This window comes from Orbicella franksi, chromosome 8 (genome assembly GCF_964199315.1).
Source record: "Orbicella franksi chromosome 8, jaOrbFran1.1, whole genome shotgun sequence".
In the NCBI taxonomy this organism is placed as follows: domain Eukaryota; kingdom Metazoa; phylum Cnidaria; class Anthozoa; order Scleractinia; family Merulinidae; genus Orbicella; species Orbicella franksi.
Window position 1 is genome coordinate 16,481,102 of NC_138152.1, and position 23,951 is coordinate 16,505,052.

The window sequence follows — 23,951 nt, forward strand, 5'->3', positions numbered from 1 at the left end:
AAGATTCTCGTCACGCAATCTCTGGGCTTCCATCACGCGATCACTGTGCTGGCCGCATAGAGCTGACTGCGTCGTGAAACCAAAGCAAGAAAACTCTCGGCCGTTTTAAGTCCAGCGAGCTTAATAACTTGGACTCAGGTTATAATGAAGGCATCTAATAACAAAGTGAATCCTGACTTAGCGAAAGAGCGAGCGAAAGCTTCATTTGACACAACAGAACTGACTTACCTGCTTCATGGAGGACGACAGAAGACGGAGAGGAAGAGATTCTTAGGTAAACTAACCTTATTTACGGAAAGGATGTGACCTTTAATATCACATACACTGTGAACAGTCTCTTTTAAATTCTTGAATTTCTCAATACATGAAAAGAGACTGGTGAACCGGGTAATCAGCCTTTGACCTCGATATGATTAGTAAATATTTGGTATTGAAGCAAGGGAGCTTTTAAAAAATCTTGAGATCGTTTCTTAAGTTAAATTATATAACGTTATTTTGATAAGAATTACGTGGGCTTACTTGGAAATTACAAATTGTCAGGTGGCACAGATGTTTTGAGGGTTTATAGCACAGGACAATTTGAGTGATGACTTCAACACAATTCAAATTGTTTTTAAATCTGATTACATGCTATTCAGTTTGTAGCAGTCAAATCCAGGAGCACCCATACATAGCTGACTCTTTTAATAGTGGGTAATTTTTTGGCCAAAATGAAGGGCATCCAATTGAGTATTTGACCATCAACAAAACATGACTCAGCAGTTGAAGCTAAAGGATTATGTAATTAATGATCTTCTTTGGCAACCTTCGATCCCAGGCTCTCTCTCCTTTGCCTCCTTTGTCTCTCCAGTAGACATTGCATTATGATTGTCTTCATTTGCTTTCAGGTTGTCCTTTTTCCTTTAAAAATAATGTGGAGGGTGATTTGATTCTTTGCAAACCACCAACCAGTTACACTGCTGACACAGTGGAGAATTTGATTGAAACTTAAATACCTGGTGGTTTGCTTGGCAAGGAGGCGGGGGGGGGGGGGGGGGGAGGTGGTTGGGCAATCTTGGATTTGACTGGTACATGGCATGACATTAAGATCAATATTGTCCATTCAAGCCTGCAATATCATAAGCAATACCATAAGCAGGAAGATTCAAAAGTTAACAATCATTTAAATCTATACTGAGGGGATGTTGGCTTGGGTTCCCTATAGCATAATGGATTGAGAAAATACACACATGAAGAGACAATGTATTTCAGAGTCCACACATTATTTAACAATTAGACCCGTAGCCCACAAAGGCTACCGGTCAATAGCCCATGAGTCAAAGCCGAATGGGCTATTGACCCGTGGCCCTTGAGGGCGAAGAGTCTAGCGATTTTGGTATCACCCAACTAGTCAGACAGTAAAGGCAATAATAAAGTTAGCAAATGCAGCAAGTTGAAGAAATATTTATTTGGGAATAAAATGAAAGAAAGGGTCACGCTCGATTGTGCCAAGTTCGCTACTCGAGGACTATTGCTGATAGTCCTCTAATGGCGTAGCTGATTAAAATGCAGGATTTGCATTAGTACACTTGTTGGGTGATATTTTAAAATACCTTGTTAGCATCTCTGTCATGCCTTGCACATTTAGAATAGATGTATCTTTTTTAATTTTATATCTTGGAGTTTATCACAGAAATTGGTAGCTTTGCTTCCTTGAAACAGATAATATTACCAGAAATCACTGACTGTTCTGCATGGGATTAACATCGTACTCTTCTCTAATGCAGTCTTCCCTTGTTAATTTATTTGAAGAGTCTTTGTTAGTGAAGGATCCTGTGTTTAGCAAGGAAGATGAATATGTCCTGGACCGCAAGCATAATTATGAGAGAAATTTGCAGAAAGGATTACAGATTGTCAAACTGGCCAAGAAATATCAAATCACTGATCAACAGGAGTTGGGCATGTTAGAAAAGTAATGATAAATTACTACAATAAAATAACTTTTCAGCAAATTATATAAAATCTATTAAAATTGAATTGAATTGTTGACTTAGGTGGGTGTGTATTCCAAGAAAATCACAACAAGTGGAATATCCTATGGCATACCACAACAAAGCATTTGACAACTGATATTTAAATACATTCCATAGATAATACAGCCAATTAGAATACAGGAAAGCTGTTGTTTACATATGACTCGCAGTATTTCCCACAATCTTCCCATTGTGTGCTGAATTGATTGACTGTGTTCTCAGTGAGTGGCCGCCGTATTTTCTATGGCTTGGTATAAATACTAGTTATGCAACACTTGCCAGTGGTTTTCAATGTACCATGGGACATCCCTCACTTGTGTGCTCCAAAAAACATATACTTTCCGTCAACGCTAATAAAAACCTTAGTTACTCATCAGAGTTTCAGCCTCTAAAGTGCAGGTTGTCCCTTCTGAAATTTATCTCCAGAGAAGCCTAAAGTGTGACATTGTTGCTGCCATTTTGAACAATACTCAGCAGCTAGGCCGTGTTTTTGTGATGTCATTCAGTCCAAAAAAATTTTTCTAAATGACTTCTGCCAAGCCTTGTAGCTACAGCTCTGGGTTTAGTGGCTGCTCCAAACTCCGAAAATGCTAGCACTGAAGATAATTAAGGAAGTGGATAATCACTTGGAAAAACTACATTTTGCTGACCTCATGAAGGATGCAAAGTCAGTTGTAGGTTTATCTCCTTCCCGCCAAAATCTAGTTGGACAGAATGACCTCACATAAACACGGCCTGACTGCTAAGTATAGTTTCAAAATGGCACTCTCTGAAGTCGAAATTTGGGCTTCTTTCGAGACAAATTTCTTCAGGATAGCAGAAACTAGATGCTGACACTTTAATGAGTGGAAAAGCTGAATGTTTACTTGCTATAGGTGAAGACAAAAAAGTAAGCTTTTTGGAGTGACCTCCTTTAAAGACCCCTGTGTATACAAGTGACTCATTGGAAGTGACATTGGGAAGGTTGGGTGTAGTACCACAAATTAACTAAGTAAATAAATAAATAAATTATTGTTATTGGCTTTATATAATTTTATTTGCTATGGCATGGTATAATTTATGTTATTAAAAACTGGGTCACTGTATAATGCAATTTGAGAGGTTTCATTGCTCTACAAATATGGTAAGCATACGCATGAATTTTGGGGGCGTTTTTAATGTTTATTTCAGTCTAGTTTTCTATAATTTTGGGGCGTTTTGAATAAAACAATTATCACTCGCGCTTGTTGGATATGAGATGATTATAGCCAACGAGGTACGTAGCGCCAAGTTGGCTATCTACCATCTCATATCCAATGCACGCTCATGGAATATCGGTAATTGTTAATTACAATGCCTTTACTTCTTGCTCAATATCCCACATCCCTTACCTGATATCCCTTGCCCATCACCCTTCTAAACCTTATCCCATACAACTTATTCTTGCCATTCACCCTTGGTCTGCTCTAAGACCCTTACAGTTACCCCTCACCCCATACCCTGTATCTCTCACCCCATATCTCATATTACTTACCCCTCACCCCTCACCTCTCACCCTTTACCTAGTATCCCTCACCCCATATCCTGTACCCCTCACTACTTGTCCTGTATCCCCTACCCCATACCCTGTATCCATCACCCTTTACCCTGTATCCCTCACCCCTTACCCACTATCCCTAATCCCTTACCCCATACCCCTCACCTGATACCCTGTATCCCTCACCCATAACCTGTACCCCTCACCCCTTACCCTGTATTATTTACTCCTCACCCCCTACCCTGTATCCCTTACCCCATACCCTATATCCCTTACCCCATATCCTGTATCCCTCAACCTCACCCCATACCGTGTATCCTTCACCCCTTACCCTGTATTACTTAACCCTCACCCCTTACCCCATATCCTGTATCCCTCACCCCTTACCCTATATTCTTCACCCGTTACCCTGTATTCCTCACACCTCACCCTGTACCCCTTACCCCATACCCTGTATCCCTTACCCCATACCCTATATACCTCACCCCTTACCCTATATCCTTCACCCCTTACCCTGTACCACTTCCAGCTCACCCCTTACCCTTTACCCCTCACCCTTTACCCTGTATCCCTTACCCCTTAGCCTGTATCCCTCACCCCTTACATTGTATCCCTCAACCTCACCTCCTACCCTGTATCCCTCATCCCTTACCATGTATTATTCACCCCTCACCCCTTGCCCTGTATCCCTTACCCCATACTCTGTATTCCTCAACCTCACCTCCTACCCTGTATCCCTCACCCCCTTCCCTGTATTACTTACTGCTCATCCCTTACCCTGTATCCTTCGCCCCTTACCCTGTATCCCTTATCCCTCGCCCCTTACTTTATTTTCCCTTAACACTCACGGCTTAACCTGTATGGTTCTGCTCTCTGTTGTCCCTGTTGACTGTCACTCTTTGCACCTACCTCTCCACCCCACCTCTGATCTGTCACCCCTTTCCCTTCCATCAGCAACAGTTACACTTACTGACAACCTTTGTTGATACCTATCTCCTCTGATCTCATTTATATGCACCCTTGTCTCCCTGTCTCCATTATTATCATGTCACTATCATATTAGTGAGAACTTCAAATGAGCATGGATTGATGATTTGTTCTTTCTTTAGGTCTGCAGGGGGTATTTTTCCATTTCACCTTAGCAGAGTTATGTTTATTCCCACTTTAAAGGTACTGACAATGTATTTGGTAAAACTAGTTGTAAGCATAAATTGAGAAAGGCAATGTTACATATTTATTGATGATTAGAATTACTACATACTGTAGAAACTAGTGGCAGACAAACAATACTTATGACATTTGGAAGAATCTTGATCGTTTGTTTTTATCCATAATTATATATTATAATTTTATTTATTCTCTAATGACAACCAGACTTACATGATTGTCTGTTTAGGGTCAGGGAACAGAGGAACAGAAAGCCAAGTGGCTGCCTTTAGCAGAATCTTATCAGATTATTGGAACTTATGCACAGACTGAACTAGGACATGGTAAGTTCTTTACACAGGTCTAGATACAGATAAGTATCAACAGTCTCCATATATACTAAGTACTGTTCTCCAGTTCTGGCTTTGTGATAACACGCCCTCTCATGGGACTTATCATTGATTGACCCAGGTATAGCTCTTGACAAAGGATTAACTTCTTTTTATTATAAGCCCCATACTGTAGAAAATTTGTTTTTTTTCCTTTATTATGCAGGGTTCATTAAGGACCAGGCAAGCTGACCAGCTGTGAGGACAATTTTGCCCAGCTGGTTTGACCATCTAATGAAAAGTTTTTCTTACAGAGAAGTTCAGTTCTTTGGCCTCCTGCTCCTGTTATTAGAACATGCTTTGAGCTTGAGAGACCTCTATTGATCATTTGGGTCATCCTTTTAAGCACCTATTTAAAATAGTATGTAGTCTATAGCAGAGTATTTCACCAAATGGCATTTATCAATTCGGTCAATAATAATTTATTATGTTTCAAGGGACTTTTGTGCGAGGCTTGGAGACTACAGCAACATACGACAAGACAACGCAAGAGTTTGTTATTCATTCACCGTCACTGTCAGCATGTAAATGGTGGCCAGGAAACAGTACGTATGTTTATTTTTAAGATGTGAAAAAAAAAATCATTGGTACAGGGATATACGTTTTTTGTTTTGATTCTTGTAAGACATCACAAAATGTAACATTTTGCAACTACTTACATGAAGTAATTTCAAAGTTTCATATCATCCACTATGGATGGGAAGCTTTATGCTTTGTTCTTTATGTTATCACTTGATGAAACAACTCTGTAGCTGTAAAAATCAAAGAAACTGTTGGAAAAAGAATTTAAAATGCTTCAAAGATAAGGTATGTGGAATAGCATCGATTTGCCTTTCATCGGGTGAGACTTGCAAATACTGGCATGGGATGCTGAGACTGCCCAGTATGGACTGGAAATCATCTTTAACCCACTCCGTTTTAAATAAGAAAAAGCAATATTATAACAACTGAAATGACAAAATGCTGTTCTTCTCGAAATTAAGTCACAAAGTCACTCAGGACTTTTTTTCCACACACCCCTTCAAATATAATTCCAGTTTTGCTTCAAAACTATGACCATGTAAGAAAGATATGTCATGGCCTGACTAGTCCCAGGTCCTGTAGTTTCTGACTCAACTACAGATAGAAATGAAATTTCCCATTTTCAGATAGCTAAGGTGCAGTGAAGAAAAAAGCTATTATTTACTTTCTTCAATTTCCATATCATAACCTCAAGTAGATTCCATCAAGGAAGTAAAAAAGATATCTGTCTTTTATCTTAATAAAAGAACGTATACTATTAGCTAAAAGAATAAGAATATTATCCGGGTTTCTACAAAACACTGACCCCCTACTGACCCCCTGCTGACCCCTCTACTGACCCCCTATAAAATCAACGGGAAAATGAAAATTGAAAAAAGCCCAGAACTATCAGTGGGACCGATTCAAGTTCGTCAGTAAATTTAGCCAACCTGAAACTTCCAAGATGGCGGACGCATTACAGATTTCCGACTCCCTTCTCATTTGACTGAAGGATTTGTCACGGAAAATTGAGCGCACAATAAGTTGGAATATCATCAAGTATGGTATTTGTAGCCATTAGAAAATTAAGTAATGAAAATAGCGAGGAAATTCTGGCAAATTAACATGCACGTGACTAAACTTGAGCGACACGCACACGATATACATGTACATCAACCGGAAGTTTATTTTGGCAACCTTGTAGTCCCAGGTCCCTCACCTTCCGCATGCACAAACTACATTGCACATGGCTTTAGTCATGGACAGTAAGTGGCATTACAGTTTTTCATCGATTTGCTTCTTATTTTGCACTTTGTATATCCGAATTATGCCATGAATACATTGTGAAGTTTATTTTTGTTACTTTTCCTTGCCAACGATCTGGATGTGGTAGAGCTTGTAGAAAGGTATGTTGGTTTTTGATAAGATTATCCAAGAATAATATTTTACCCTGAGAATCCGTGGTCTTTTTGATGACTACATGCACCAAGGAGAAAGTAATCCACCGGGCTTGTCCAAACAGTTTTTGTTACAGTTACTACAGTTCTTAAAATGCAAAAACAAGGCGAGAGGCCTGGAACTACCTTATGAAATTCGTCTTCCAGTTGAGGTTTACGCGCGTGTTCGTGCCACTCGCATGAGCAGTCCATCACAAGCCTTTCGCAAGCCTGCTCATTTGTCAGCTTTTTTCTTTGCTTCATTTTCCAATGCGGATGAAAACAATATTTGATGATATTCAAGCTTATTCTTGCTCGATCTTCCGTCAACAAAACCTCCACTAAACAGTCAAAGGAGAACAAGAGAGTCGGAAATCTGCAACGTGTCCACCATCTTGGAAGTTTCAGGTAAGCTAAATTTATTGATGAACTTGAATTGGTCTGATTGATAGTTCTGGGCTTTTTTAATTTTCATTTTCCCATTGATTTTATAGGGGGTCAGTAGGGGGGTCAGTAGGGGGTCAGTTGACTGGGGGTCAGTGTTTTGTCGAAACCCATATTATCCTGCAACTAAACCAATGGTGAGTTATAGAAAAAGGTAGAAATTTAGAGAGAGAATAAGATCTGCTGTGGGAACACATCAAATGTTTCCTCGCCTCTCACTTGCCTTTCAAAATATAACTGCAGGTAAAGGTGGAGTGACTTTTTTCCATGTCTTCCAGAAAATACTGGGATGAAAAGAAATGAATTTCACTCAGTCAATTAGTACAATTTTCCAAGTTTAAAATACACGCTGTTATTCTCTATCAACAATGTACGGTCATGTACCGGTACATTGTATAGTGTTTTTCAAAATTATCAAAAAATATATATATTTTATTGAATGGCATTCAATACTAATTATTATAATTGTGAATTGTACCAAGTGAATGAGTGATATACATAGATGTATGTCTACATAATGCTACTAGAAAGATAAAAAATGAATTTGAAATTTCTTATTTATTTAATAATAAGTTACATTAACTTTTTACATTGTGAGATATCTTCCCAGCCACACCATGTTTAAAGCAAACTGGTATATATCTCTAACCTTTGGCCTACATTGTTATTATTTCCAGTGGGCAAGTCTTCAAATTTTGCTGTTGTGCCTGCAAGGCTAATAGTAGATAAAAAGGATCATGGAATACAGATGTTCATAGTTCAGCTGCGGGATCGACAGACACATCAGCCTCTGCCTGGTATGTTGCAGTGCAGTCCTCCTTAATGGCCCTTAGCCTGTCCACTGCTTTTTAGAGGAGATGTCAATAACAAGAGCAGACTAAACATAAATAAGAACAATCAAGATAATAGTCTGTTTCAACTTGATTTGTTGAACAAGCAATCTCAATAGAGCAATTTCAATGTTATATTAAAATTCAGCCTAAAACAATAGACCTCAGCACAAGGCTCTGGAGAATAAACCCACAAAGTCTATACTATAGTTATCCCTGGAGCCTTATGCTGAGGTCTATTGTTTTAGGCTGAATTTTAATATCTCCAAATTGGTCTATTTCTTTTTCAGGTCAGTATACATTTTCACCTGAATACTTGACCTAGCTTGTCTGGTCTTTTATATAGGTAGAAATAAACTAAATAATGTTACTAACTAAGTGCGAGAGATGTTACCGTGACTACTATCAGAATTATTGGCCTGTGGTCCTTGACAGCACAGATGGAGCACAACAAGGTCCATACTAAAAGACTGATCATGAGGGCTGATAGTCTCCCAACATGGTCTTGAGCACTCTTAGTCAATATGTGATTTACATGTATTACACACATGAAAAGTTTCCACAATTCCCTTGATTGTTGAGTGGCAAGGCTCTGGACACTTCAAGTTGGCATTTTGACTGAGACAACTCAGTGTGTACTCGTATCTCACATTTCAATAAAACAGAAGGAAAAGAAAGTAATGGAAAGAAAAGAAATGTGTTAGTTAATTTTTTTTAGCAAAGAATGCCATGAAACTACTAGAAAACCTTCCAGAGTGCTTGTCCAGGATCATTTAATTTGCAACAGTCCTAGGCATGAAGTGACAAAAATTGGAGTCCTGCAAATTGGCAGATCAAGTGTTTGTAGGCCTTCTGAACTTACCGGTAGTGTTGAGTAGTCATGTGTAACAAATTTGACAATATTTTTGTATCTGGGTCTTTTGCTTACAGAAACATTAGTGACATGTGTGTTCAGTAACATAATATTCCATGTGTTACCAAATGGAGGAAAAACAAGTAACTCACTGCTGTTTGTCATGCCTTTTTCAATTTCCCAGGTGTAACGGTAGGAGATATTGGAGCCAAATTTTCTCCAACTCTGAATGGAGCTGACAATGGATATCTAATGTTTGACCATGTACGAATTCCACTCGACCAAATGCTGATGGGGCTAGCAAAGGTAAAAAACAAGCCTGTCATCGCAAAATTGATTGGTAAATTCCATAATAATATTGAACTTGTGCAACTTCAGTCTAGTCTGGTATTCATTATATGGCAAACATTTCTAGTCCACGCTGAAAAGGAGAATTTCAATTAGCTTCCTGAGTGGTTTGAATTTTGTAATAATAATCATCACTATGATGTGTAGAGGGTGTACTCAGTAATTAGTTCAGCATATTGCTTCTTCACTGTTATCATTGTATGTTATGTTAAACTACTAATGTCTGGGATAAACGTCATTAGGGATAAGAGCGTTTTTCAATTGAGTGTTAAAATCAGGCAACTACTTTGGTTTTGGTCAAACCCAAAGGCTTGACTATGGTTTGAGACTGGCCGAGCTGTCTAACTGGTAGAGCAGTTTTCAATTAAGTGTCTTAAATCAAAACCAAACCAATAACTTACCAATTAGACTACTCAGTCAATCTCAAAACCAAAGTAATTGCCTGATTACTTTCCACACAAAATCGCTGTAAGTTATGGGTTTGGTTTTGGGTTTACGACACTCAATTGAAAACTGCTCTATTCTCAGAAAATTAACATAAAATCAAACAAGGTATGTAACTGTAATTAGCAAACATGAGGTCCCAGTATTATTAGCCAACCAGAAGCAGCGAGCTGTGCCTATTTTCCTGAGAACCTGCAATATCAAGTCACCCGGATCTGATTTATGGCCAAATAATTTGGCTTGGTAGATACTAGCTGTAGCTTATTTGGTACTCTTTAATTGCATTTCAGACATTTCAGGTTCATTTTGGTCTTGTCATGGGTATTTTAGCTTGACTGTAGATCTCGCCTAAATATAAACCATTGTTCGACCAAACTTGCCTATTACGCTGACAATGCATAACCCAAAGATAATGACTGTATCTACAATCATGGACAAAAGTCTTTGGACAAATTTTCACTTTTGACGCTTTTGCGTACACGCCAGGCGCGAATACAACTTCACTTGCCTAACCTCGCCCCCAACCCCTCCCCCCATACAATGTTGAAAACTACTACGTGCAATTTCAACTGATTTTCAACATTGTGTTGGGTGGGGAGGGAGGACAGCAACCCATTTATAAAGGATATTGCAGCGTTTTCTTCATACTTCAGTTCTAAAACACAGATAATCCGTTACATTACATAAGTGTAAAAAAGTGTCCCAAGGACTTTTGTCCACGATTGTAGATATCAAAAAGGTACAATACCTCTGTTGTGTACAATAGCTTTCCCCTGATGGCACCTTCACCAAACCAGCAAACACCAAACTTTTGTATGGCACCATGAGTTTTGTGCGAGCAGCCATTGTTCATGATTGCTACGGCGGACTTTCCCAAGCAATAACCATTGCTATTCGTTACAGTGCAGTACGGAGGCAGAGTCAACTCAAACCTAGGTATGTTAAGGTGGCAGTTAGTCACAAGGCCTTGTTTACAAATCAATCCTACAGTAATCGCCAGTCTGTGTCTGGACCAGTTCACTGCATGCTTCACTGAACTGGCTGGGAAAAATTGCTGGTATTGGAGAGGTTTTCTTGGAATATTTGGCATATCGTCCTTTTCTTATTTTCACTGTGGCCAGTTCATCTGTATATATTTAATAACAACTACATGTATGGCAATTTTGGATTTCGTCAAACTCTGTAACAAAAAAAAACCCGTTTTTTTCGCTAGTCAAAGAGGTTTGTAGCAACACAAAAGCTATTAGCTAAATCAAAATTTTTACTTACAATGTATCTCTGACCATTAGTCAAGCCCTGTAATTTTCAAAAGATGTAGAATATTTTCTCTTTGCAAATGGCTGTTAACAAGAGGAACATTAATTGAGAGCTTGACACGGTCATTTGCAAGCTCACTACGGCTGCAGGGCAAAGCTTTCTCATTTATGACGTTACTGTGATCGAGTACCTCTATAAAATGACTAGGAATGAAATAATTCTGACTATAAAATACACATGAAGGTGTCAATAATCACCACTAATTTGTAATGTTTTTTTTATTTCATCGCAGTGAGCCGGAAGCACAGATTATCGCCTATAAAACCCAACAGTACAAACTGTTACCAGGTTTAGCCATGGCTTATGCTACCAAGTTTACTTTTGACCATGTCTGGAGATCATTTCAAGAAATGCAGAAGCAAGTTGCTGCGGGAGAATTTTCTATGTTACCAGAGGTAAGCCTGTGGAAGAGTTCTGAAATGAGCTGTGAGGGGAATTTTTTTGCATTTAACGAATTCCTTACAAACATGTTTCTTGTCATAAGCTCATTGCGTCCGTCGTGATTGTGGCATCTAAGTGTGTACCTGAAAAATCAATGCTGATATACTGCAAAGTAACTGAGCTATGTATGGTGCTCTGATTGGTTTGGATGGCCCATGTCCTAGATGCAATCTGTGAAGCGTTACATGCCCTCGTTATAAGGTGATTCTCTGAATTGCATTGCCCGTTCCTACTGCGCACGATTTTTGTGTCATTAGCGTACGCACACGAGCGCGTGTGCATAGACAACATCAACAGATTTGCGCTGGAGGGCAAGAGCGCAGGGTAGAGAGGAATGTAAAGAGAGTATCTATAGCTGGTAGTGAGGGAGGGGTGGTGGTAGAGAAAGAGGGAGGAAGCGTAGGAAATAAGGTAGGGGTGATGTTGAAGATGATACAAAGGGATAAAGGAGGTGTGGAAGGGAGGGAATCTTGTAGTCAGGTCATTGAGAGTTTAGATGAGCGAAGTGTATTATTATAGGTGTTGAAATGTGTATAGCTGGTTCCTAGTCGCGTTTTCGAGATGGAAAATTTACGTTTTGGCTTTTCAGAAGAACGTATGGTTAAATTTAAAATTACAAAAACGTATTGCAAGACTTAGCACGTGACCACAAAGACTATCATTTAAAACTTTAGCCCACGCGTACCGCTGACAATGTATAACCAGTTGGCATGCTTATGTGGTTGTTCCCGGCACGTTGATCAGTTGCAGACATCACCTCAACAAAAAGCGCAAGCTCAAATCATGTACAATGAACTGATGAAGGCCCAAAAAATGAGCCAAAGCGACTTTTCAATCTCCTCCCCCTCCCCCCAAAAATAAATACATGTCAATGACAGCCAATCAATATACACATTTCAAAAATGTCAACTCCTGACTATAGACAATAGTTATTTCATATTTGCCTGTATATAGTGTCCCTCTCTTCAATTTATTTCCTTTCTTTGTAATGCAAGGATGTTCAGGTTTCTCAACTTCCCCAAAAGTAACTGAGAAAGGTTGGACCGATAAGGTTTCAAGTACCACCCCCAGTGCAAGTATTCAAATACTCATGTTACACATGTTGTCTGTAGGTGCATGCTATCACCAGTGGTCTTAAAGCGTTCTGTACATCAACATCCATGCACCATGCTGAGACATGTCGACTGGCTTGTGGTGGACATGGTTTCTTACTGTACAGCGCTCTTCCTGGGTTATACACAGTGCTAAATGCTGCTTGCACTTACGAGGGAGATAATGACGTTCTTTATTTACAAGTAGCTAGGTAAGCCGAGTGACTTTGAACAATTCTTATCTAGCCAATGCTCAATTATAGTCTTTAATGATAACATTAAACAATGCAGTTGGTAGAAGAAGGTCTGTTTCGACAAATTGCCATGGATAAAGATCAGAAACACTTAATCTGTGACTTAAGTAAAGGTCTCTTTTAACTCAGAGACCAGCTATCCGTACCCAATTTCAGACCAAAATGTTCAAAACTCAAACCCGTTTTCAGACCAAAGAGACATCACATACCTACAAGGTTCTACAGGTGAATAGCTTGTACATGGGAATATCACCACCCCCAGGGGTATTGTCACCTGTTCCTACTTGGTGGGTTCCCATGAATTAACCCATTTGGTGTCTTGTTATATGAAGTATATTTTTCCTGCCGTCTCTTTCGAGAACATTGTAAGTTGTGATGGACGCAGACTTTCTAAAAGTCCTTTCTAATAATTCTTCCCTGGCTTGTTGGTTTCCCTCTCGCTCCGCTCGAAGGAGATGAATAAGCGAAGGATTAAGCAAAGGTCGACTTGTGGCAAGTCTACGATGAATGATGGAAAGGAGGCAAGCTATCATGCACCGCTTGTTATCATTTTGTCATGACAGGACTAGAGGACTGGGGATGAGTCAGTGACCAATGTGATGCCTTGTTTTGTCAACAGGTATCTTATGAAATGTGCTTCACAAGTTCAACAGGGCAACACACCTCCCTTGTCACTTTCATTCTTGTCACGGAAACCAGAACTGTGTCCAGTAACAAGAGGTGAAGGATTCTTGGATCCTCAAGTGCAAAGGAAAATTTACCAGGATCGAAGTTCACGGTGAGTGAAGCGTGCATTGATAAATATATCTTATTAGATGTTTTGGTGTGTAGTATCGGTGTATATTTTTACGAGTTGTGCCGTATTTGGACAAGCCCATAGGGCGAGTCAAAATACAAACAATGAGTAAAAATATACAGCGATACTACACACCGAAACATCTAATAAGTGATTTATTATCCAAAGATTTCTTGTCCCAAAATTCTGACTTGCCAAGTTCTTTAACCTTTCACACGGCCAGGAGAAATGAGACGAGTACAAATATCGTGTGATATTTGTTCTCGTTTCGCGCGTTGTTTGTACTCTACGAAGCAGAGTTGGATAATAAAGAAGAGTATTTGAACTACAAAAAAAAACGACTATTAAAAAGTTCTACGATTTCGTCTCCTAAGGACTAAAAAAAGGTCCAAACCTTTGTTTACCAAGACCTTTGGACTAAAAAGGTTCACGGATTTGACTTCTGAGGGCTTTGGACCAAAAAAATCCAAGATGTAATATATCAAACACGAAAAACCGTGTTTGATTTCTCTGCGGAGTATATCGAGGTGTTTGAAAATGTGTTCAATCAGTGTCTTGAGTGAAATAAAATTGTAAAAATCTATGCTAATTAAGATCAGATATCCAAACACCGTCTAGCCTGCGAGCAGGCTCGCGTTGGAGCATAAGCCTGCGCGGCGTAGCCGCTTGCGCGAAATCGAGCGGTAAAGCCGCGAGACGAGAAAGTGGCACCTCTTCACCAGACTCCTTCCCGCCGGTTCGCCTTGCTCTTCGCCGCTCGCGCACGTGATTCAGAGGTGAGCCTGCTTGCAGGCTAAACACCGTCGCGGTCATGATTTCCTTTGTTTTTACTCGATGAATTATTAATGAGTTTGAGAATTCTTCTTCCAACGTTTGGAAGAAAACGTTTCAAGACCTTGAAATAATTGTTAACTGCTTATAATGCTCTGCGATCTAAGAAATCAAAGAAACAAAGCAAAACGTAAAATACTTTTGATTGTAAATATAATCATGTATTCGCCACTCTTTCATACGTAAACCATGTAACAACCATATTATTGCATAAATCATAGGTAATAGAGCAGAATGGGTATGAAACCCAACAAAGTTCTTTGTTGTATGTTTTTATTCCCTCTTTTGGCCTTGACCGTGCACAAAACACAGTAGTTGTTTACTCCGTACTGAGGAAGTAACCAATAGAAACGTTTAGGTTACCTAATTCATGCATAGTGTATGAGCGCAAAACAAAAGTTTGTGTACGGTCGTGGGCCTTTCAACGCCTTTGATGTTTGGCAGGCTTCATAACCAGTACCCTCTATTAACTACGTATAAATGAATTTACAGTAAGTAAAATTGTTTATTGGACCAAGATTTCTCCTGACAATACGGTAAGAGAACAGGTGAAAAAGAAACTGAGACTTTCTCCCTTTATTCATGTTTGAAATCACTATTTATATATCTTCTTACCAATTTTCAGCGAGGTTATGGCTGTGGCAGAGAGATTGCAGAGCAGAATATTTTCTGGCATGGATTCTGCTGATGCGTGGAATGAAGTGTCCATAGACTTAGTGCGCTGTGCCAAGGTAAATCTTGAAAAATCGTTAAACTTTGATGAGCAAAACAAATCCTCGGTTCAATGCACGTTTTACAGCTGTAAAAGGCTGATTTTCACTAGCGACGGAGTCGTGGGCGGAGTCGTAATCAGAACCGTTGAGCGATACGATTTAGTGAGAATCAAACCAACGGAGTCGGAAGGAGAATATCGATTCTACTTATGACTGACTCCGTCGCTTACGATCCAGTGGAAACTAGATTGACGGAGTCGGAAGCAGAAGCGGAAGAGTAAACCAATCACCATGCTCGATTTCGGGTGTTGTGAGTGGTTGGTTCTTCTGCTTCTGCTGCTGACTCCGACGATCTAGTTTTCACTAAATCGTAAGCTACGGAGTCGTAAGTGGAATCTGAAGAAATGGAAACGTTCTGATTCTTCCGACTCCGATTCCGTCGAGCTTATGAATCCGCTTATGATTCCGATTTTCAATTTCCACTAGGTCATAAGCGCTCTTACGACTCCAACTCTGTCCCTTGTGAACACCAGCCTTAAGAGCCATGGTAACAGGGTGCAACCAATTTCCGGGCTTGCCCTACTAGCCCGAAGAATGAAGATCATTCTCACTAGCCCCTAAAATTTCTCTCTCACGATTTACTGTAATTTGATTTTCCTGTAACATTTTCCAAAGAAACTTCACTTGCCCTTCTGGTAAGCAAAGGACAGAATTCACCAGCCTGACTGGAAAATCCGCTCGCCCGGGGCTATCAGACACAACTTTTTTGCATAGTGTGGTGTCAAACTATTTACAGAAACACGACTGAAAAAAGATTTTCCAAATCTGGCGTTGTCATCACTAGAAGTCTACAGGTAGCTCTGTTCAGCTTGGAATAAAAGCGCTGTGTAGTAATTCCAATTCACTTGGATTTTATTTATTAAGCAAATCTCACATCCTGTTCAGTAGGCTTGACTAAAGGAATTTACAAACGCTTCTCAGTTATGAGGGCGTCGAAGTGGCTGGGTAGAATGTTCCACTTTTCTCCGTTTCTCAGCTGATAAAGGTTTCAGCAAGCAGCTTAATTCTCATTATTCTATTCTTCAGGGCTACAGTAACTGTGTAATGGTGTTGTATCTATTGGAATCAATGGAGAAGCTGTCTGGTGTAAGCTCAAGTTTACGCAGGGTACTCAAATCTCTGGCAGATTTATTTGTCCTGTATTGCATCGCTGAGAATTCAGGCAGTTTTCTTGAGGTAAGGGGAACTCCCCATTAATAATATTCATGGAGGTGTGATATTGATTGTGAGTGATTTTTAATAGTGAGTGATTTTCATTTGTTGAAAAGTAATTGGTTTTGCATCAACTACGCTGCACGATTGGCTTAAACAACTTGCGCCTCTGGTCATCCAATCAGAAGTAAAACCAAAGCCAATCGTAACTCGCTTGCACACGTTTTCTCGCGCTTTGCGTCAGCTACATGAAATTACTTCCGAGTTTTGATTGGTTCACTGTATTGTCTGTGTCCTTTGTGATTGGCTAGAGTGATTACTTTGGTTTCACAACACTCCATTGAAAATCGCTCTAAAATGACGAGATTTGTGATTTTGTCGGGAATTAGTTTACTTTCTAGTTTAAGTTACTTCATGGCCGTTTTAAAGTTAGTTTTTTATATAAAATAACACGACTGCTAGTCTTGGGAAGTCATGATTACTTCTGAAATCAACTTTTGATTTAATTCAGTAATGTTACACTGACTGTAATTCATTAAGTCAACTACCAATCACTGGATGTATACCACACCACGTGTGTGCATTTGGATACCCAATGAAATACAGTATTCCATTTTCCAGTGAGAGTGGTATATACCACTTTGTTAAAATATGCATGGACAATTACAATTTGCTTAAGACAATGAATATTTATTACCAGTAATATCACAAATGTGGCGCTTCAGTCCGCAAATAATTGAGTACAACGAACGGGAAGGATAGCGTCCACAGAAGAGTTGCTTTCTTCTTGCTCAAATTTCGACAGCCAGCAGTTGAGACTGCATGTAGACATGTCTGTAATGGTCGTGTCCAACGTTTCAACTCCTTCAAAGTCTTTCGTGGTAAAAAGGCTGTCGGGTTCAAAGGTACAGCACTTCACCAGTCGATTCTGTTTCCATTCCTCAAACAACTGAAGCATATCACCTCTTCAAGGTGATATGCTTCTGGTTTTATAAGCTGTTGATTCCGGCACTACATTATCTATACTTTTTTTTCTCCTCCTCGATGTTATCGGTTGCCGAAATCTCTCGAACGACCTTGTTGCGGCATACATCCTGACTGAACGACAACTTGAAAATGCTGAACGGCACAGAGTGATGAAATTACGTCATAAAATAATGCGTAAAAACATCATTCATATTGAAATTATTTTAGGGAAGAACGTCGCCAAACAGACAAATCAATTTGGAAGTCTTCGCTTAACCTTTGCTTAGAACTGGGTAGATTAATGACGCATGAGAAAGACATCACTCATATCGAAATAACTGTAAAAAGAATGCTAGCATTACGGACAATTCAAATTTGTTAACAATGAGAAGTTATTTCCACAACTCGAGCTCGTGTTTCATTGGGGTATCCAAACACTTCGAAACAATAAAAACACTCGGCCTACTGCCTCGTGCTTTCAATTGCTTCTCTGTGTTTGGATACCCAAATGAAACGCTCACTATCGTTGTCAAAATAGTACTTCGAGTTCTTATTTGTGTTGTGTGCTAGTGTCAGTCTCTATTCACCTTTTCCCAGTGCTCTTAAGCGTCAGCCTGCTTCTCCACCCAGCCGCAAAATATATCAAATAAATTTACAATATCTAGAGAGGAAGCCACATCAGCCTTAGCTGGTTTTCATGCGCGTTCATTATCCTGATCGAAGTGGAATCTGGAGATGTTTGTTTTGTGGAGGGAGGAAAACCGGAGAACCCGGAGAAAAACACTCGGAGCAAGACGAGAACCAACAACAAACGCAACCCACATATGGCACCGGGCCGGAATCGAACCCAGGCCACATTGGTGGGAGGCGAGCGCTCTCACCACTACGTCGTCCCTGCTCCCCAGAGCAAGCGGATGTTTGACACTACATGTCCGGTCGATTTGTAGAGTATTCACATCCTCTCTCTCTTTTTTTATTTCTAGGCTGGAGTCCTGAAAAGTGACCAGATTCAAAGCATAAGAGAACAAGTGTACGACTTGATGGAAAAACTAAGGTTTGTTGAAATATATCAAAGAGTTATGAAAGGACGTCACTTGATAGCAAATGTACATATTGCTTTTGTCTGCAGAACCCTAAACTTTGTATGGTCGTATCCACTAGTTAGAGCTCACCACCAAAACATTTTTTTTTTCAATGACGTTCGCCGTTGTTCTCGTTGTCAATGTAGTCATTTAACGACTCTAACATGTACAGCTGGTATCTGGTTTGAAATTAAGTCGAAAGTTTATGCGACCTTCCATCGTAAGCGGTTGAAGGAGCTACCATTTGTGTATCATGAAGAGTTTATCCTAAACTTTTCAAGTTCGTCGTTTGTAATCCGTATTAATCTTCTCCATCCTTAGCGATCCTTGTGTTAAGTATCTTTTAAGCGTTTTTCTTTCTAATACACTTTTTTTTTCTTTCTTAGTACACTTACACTAGGGTTCTCTGAATTTAAAGGCAATGTATTGTACGTGGCCAAAATAACTCAGTCAAAATACCGTGATTGAACTCCTTTAAGTGAAACTATCTTAACTTATCACAATGTACTGCCCCCTACAGATTAGGTTAGACGGCTCAACTCTACCTTCAACGAGCGGTTCCTTTTCCTCGTGATCTTTCTTCGTCTCTGTTATCGTCTTCCCATGTTTATGCAACTTATATTGAAGTTTGTTGTTGTTATTTGAACTTACAGGCCTGAAGCAGTGTGTCTGGTAGACGCCTTTGATCATTCAGATTACGTACTCAACTCACCGCTTGGACGCTACGATGGCAACGTATATGAAGACCTTTTTAGATGGGCTCAGAGATCAGCTTTGAATAAGGAAGAGGTAAAGTCAACCGTGTCTTAACTGTGAGCTGTAAATAGAGGGCCTGCTTTTCATGGAATGAGGGCCATTGGATGAACAATGTTGTCTCAAGTTAGCTTTTATTAGGATCATTTGCTGAGTCGAAAACAAAATCGCAAAATATATACGCAAATACGTGGGCGTGAAACATAAGACCAAATGAAAGGTTAAACTGATTGTTTTGTAGTGTAGCTTTTTGCAATACAGTATTCAGTTTGCTATGATGACGCAAAGCCTTGCTTATTTTGTTGGATTGGTTCAAAACCCCTTCCATAAGCGTTGGAGAATCGAAAAAAAAAATTCCGAGTCCAGAATAGGATTGGAACCTAAGAGTCAGATCTTCTCACCACTGAGCTACAGAGAACTCGTAATGAGCTTGACTATTTTACTCGGTTGTATTGTGACATGCGTCACGCTATTCTGCTAAGATTAGGGATGTCAATGCGTGAAATGTGTGATAGAAAAGAAATGACGGAAAATGTGCAGCTCGGTGAAATAATAACGTCACGATAATTCCTTGACCCCTTTCTTTCGCTTTTTCGGGTACGCTGTCACCATTACGGCCCTACCTTCTTTAGAAAACTGGGTTGTCATGTGACAATGTGGTGACAACAATGTTGCTTCTGTTGCTTGCATGGTTTCTTCCTCTTGTTTGATGTTAATAATGAGACAAACGTGTTTTCATTTCAGGTTCAGCCAGGTTACTACAAGTACCTGCGGCCGTTAATGAACAGTAACAAATCTAAATTGTAGCTGAAAGCAAAACAGCTCATTTACTGTGTAGTAACAGTCAAACGGGTGGGGAGAATCCGCTGATCTATTCGACCTTGCGCCTGCACTCACCTGGCACAGCGGCTTTCTATAACGAACGTTTCGAACCTCTGCGGAGGAGAGAAGCCTGTGGAGGAGGCTGTTCAAGTATATTTAAGAAAAATAAAATATCGATTACTCTTGAAAGTTTAAACGATAAAACTATTGTACTACCCAACATTATAGCTTGGTATACATAACTTTTAACGATAAAAAGCACTTGCAAGTGGCGTGAATTACGAGGCTTTAATAGATTGGGAGCAGCCTCTTGTCCATAGGGAAGGACGCAAAACAAGTGAATGTGCAAGCGTGACGGCGAGCGTGACATACGAGAGGTGAGAGACGAGGCCGGAGCCGCAAACCACGTGTAGCGCGGGCGTCGGAAGACGAGCGAAAAGAGACTTCGTAGACCGACCAATAGAATTACTCTGTCAACTAAGTGCCGGGCTTCAGAAAGGCTGTATGAAACCATTGCAGTCCCTCTTTTCGCTCGTCTTCCGAGGCCCGCGCTACTTGCGATTCTTGGCGTCACATTTCAAGTTCGCACCTTCACGATCGCTCACTTGTGGTGCGTTCTTCTCTGCGTTTTTCCCACGGATATTCGAGCAAGAGAGAGACTGCTCGCCATCACGGGCTTTCGCAAGAGTACTTGCCAGGCAACATGACGTAACACCAAACCATGGCCAGACGTCCGCTTGGTCTGTTAGTAATTGGAGAATTTAAAAACGGAAAACCCTCTCTGGTGATGCATGTGGTTGATTTAAAATATTTGCATGGTTTGACACACGTTTGTAGGTGTATCAGATCTTTGTAGAAATGAAAAATTCTTAGGAGAAGAGTTGTGCTCCAATCACAAGTAGCAGCAGTATTTAGATCAAAATGGTAGGCCTTTTTGGCCTAGTCTTTGATCGTCTAAATTCCAAGAGTCGTTTCTATTCACATGCCATTTACATGTTGTTTTTTATGCCATGACGTAGCAGACATTCCACACACGACTTGTACCCCACACGCCTTTCCTCGTGGGACTCAGTCCATCGAACAACGAATCTTAGGTTCAAATCGCGTCCTTTCCTTCCCTTAGTTGGGTTTTATTCGGAGCAGGAATTTAGACGACTGCCACGCGTTACAGACTATTCTCTGTAATATTTCTTTTCTGCTAGAAAAGCTTTTTATATTCGGAGAGCCATACTTTGTAATCATTGTTGCTAAGGATTCTGGTATGCTCAGAAACTACATATAACATTACTTATACATCAGAGCCAAGTTTCTGTTTATAATTAGAATAAATCTGCTAGCTTTCTATTATGAATGCCGTTCTCTGATTGACTGCGCTACCCCCTATCTATTCTGTGATAGATAGTGAGTAGCGTAACAGTGTGCCCTTGTTCACAAAATGACGGCCGCTCGAAGTGTCTGTGAATAGGATTTAGATAAAGTTTTGAGCGACTAGTAGATTTGTACTAAAACAATTGCCGGGATTATTCACTCTCGATTCTATCACGTGTTAGTATAAATCTACTAACGTTCTATCACGAATGCCGTTTTCTGATTGGCTACGCTACTCACTATCTATTCTGTGATAGATAGTAGCGTAGCAGTGTGCGCTTGTTAACAAAATGACGGCCGCTTCTTGGCGTTTTCGAGATGTCTGAAGAGTATTTAGATAAAGTTTTGAACGACTAGTAGATTTATACTAAAGAAATTAGATTATTCGCTCTCGATTTCTATGCGTATAGTTGACACGCGATAGAAATCGTGAGCTCATAATCTAATATCTTAATTCATGTATATCGTTTTAATAATTCAAAAAAGTTACTGTCACGATTTTTCAATTATTCAAGTGTAATTTGATTTTTATTTTTCATTCAACCCAAGGTAGAGATGCATAAATGCTTAACTTTTTAGAAAATAAAGGTTGTCTATCTATCTAGTAACTCGATTATGTGTGTAATCATAAAAAATTACAATTTCCTCGATTGCGATTGGTTTAAAAGACTCCTATCTTCCACTAATTCACGATACAAGTTGTTATTGGACAGTTTGTTATCGGACAATTCAATAAGCCAATCACATTTGAAGTTGTAGTTTAAATCAACCAATCACATTCAAAGCTGTAGCTACGTGCGTGCGCGCGCGCACTTGCTTTTGTGTTTCTGGCGCCTAATTGCCGGTAGGAGACGCGGTGGCCTCAGAATGTTTACATCTCCTTTGTAGGTATTTTAATGCAAATTTTCCCTTTCTTTCATAACTTGGCTATTCTTCTTTTCTCGGAAATTGTAATTTTTATGATTAATTGGTAATAAGACTTCGTGTCGTTCTATTCGGTCTGTAATCATACTCGTGATAAACAAATCGGACTCCCGCTGCGCGGTTGTACAATTTTGTTATCACTCTTATGATAACCGCCCGAATTGGACTCCACTCAGTCCTATTACCATTACGTATATTGTTTGTGAGAATTTAATTACTTTTACATTCTTCACCGGAAAAGTGTTAAAATTTAGGTGGCTCAGTCAGCGTGTTATGTTTTATTTTTTTAATTTAGAGGGTTCGACCGAACCCCCGGAACCCCCCTAGATCCGCCCCAGGAGTGCAGAACAATCGAACGGATTGGTTATGCAGGGTTTATTAATATGTAATGAAGGGTGCCGAAAATACGAGAATACATTCATTTCACAGAAACTTATTTTGAAAAGTCATGATTCACAGCTACTAATGTACGAAATCACGATTCGCGAGAAAGAAAAAAATTTCACGAATCATGACCTTTCACCCCTGGGGCCCGTTTCTCGAAAGCTCCGGAAACTTTTTGGGCCCGAAAAGCCATTTTTATTTAATCGGTATTTTAAGACAGAGAGGTGTATACGCGTGAAACTTCTTGTATGAGGGGAACCTCTGTTCGTATTAAGAATACGTGAATAAAACAGTTCTGTGGTAATAAGGTTTGAGATTTTGCTATGGCTTTTCGGGACCTTCCAGAAACGGGTCCCCGGGCTTGCACGACCCTTGCACCATCTTGAAAATGACCGAGGGGACCTGGGCCTGTTTCTCGAAGGTGCCGAAAAGTTTTCGCACCGGAAAAGCCGTAGCAAAATACCTTGTGATTGCAGCGCTGTTTTCTACACATATTCTTACTATGAACAGAGGTTATGCAACAATCGTGCGGGCATTCTCGTCCCCAGAGGCCGCGCGCCTTTTGGTCAGCACCAAGAATCACGACCTCTGGCCGGTTCCAACACCGGAGAGTGATGCGTATGCTCAGAGTCAAGTCTGACAAATCTGATTGGTTCCGGTCTCATTCTATTGTGTTTGCAAAGCCAATAGGAGCCGGAATCTCAGCACAGGTCACGCAAGCGTAATATAAGAGTTTGTATGGAGAACTTTGGTTAAAAATATAAGAGTCTGTATGGAGATTAGGAGTTGACATTAAATTCGTGCAATGTATGGGTAATTTACCGAATAAAGACTCTTGAACGTCCAATGGTGTCATTTTTCCTCATCATGAGAGTTCAAACGAGATTTGAGCGAATTTTAAAAAATTTGTCCAACGTTGTTTTAATAAGAGACAAGGTAGGAATCTTCGGCCAGTTTGACGACTAAACACTCTTCGGAAACAAGTCAAATTTGCACAAAAAATAGCATTTACTCACAATATTTCTCGCTGAACTCACAAGGTAAGGCCTGTAGTTTCCCTCTCTACAATCCAATGAAG

The 23,951-nt window shown here is 39.9% G+C and overlaps 1 protein-coding gene across 1 annotated transcript; it reads left to right on the top strand.

Moving 5' to 3' along the window:
* On the top strand, positions 1–22,751 carry LOC145494726 (peroxisomal acyl-coenzyme A oxidase 1-like). The gene is made up of 16 exons (XM_081474291.1): positions 1–274; positions 1,792–1,951; positions 4,638–4,698; positions 4,925–5,018; positions 5,501–5,608; positions 8,122–8,241; positions 9,312–9,433; positions 10,686–10,855; positions 11,469–11,631; positions 12,790–12,980; positions 13,642–13,800; positions 15,275–15,380; positions 16,449–16,598; positions 18,524–18,594; positions 19,276–19,411; positions 20,120–22,751. Exons 1-16 carry the CDS (start codon positions 145–147, stop codon positions 20,180–20,182), a joined length of 2,004 nt encoding a protein of 667 aa, XP_081330417.1. The 5' UTR covers positions 1–144; the 3' UTR covers positions 20,183–22,751.
* Positions 22,752–23,951: the final 1,200 nt, after the last annotated feature.

Excerpts from the sequence above, each read along its gene's own strand:
- LOC145494726 (XM_081474291.1), top strand. The coding sequence starts at position 145 with ATGAAGGCATCTAATAACAAAGTGAATCCTGACTTAGCGAAAGAGCGA. Across the intron at positions 12,981-13,641 it reads CTTTATTTACAAGTAGCTAG|GTATCTTATGAAATGTGCTT; the intron begins GTAAGCCGAGTG and ends TTTTGTCAACAG. Across the intron at positions 13,801-15,274 it reads TACCAGGATCGAAGTTCACG|CGAGGTTATGGCTGTGGCAG; the intron begins GTGAGTGAAGCG and ends ACCAATTTTCAG.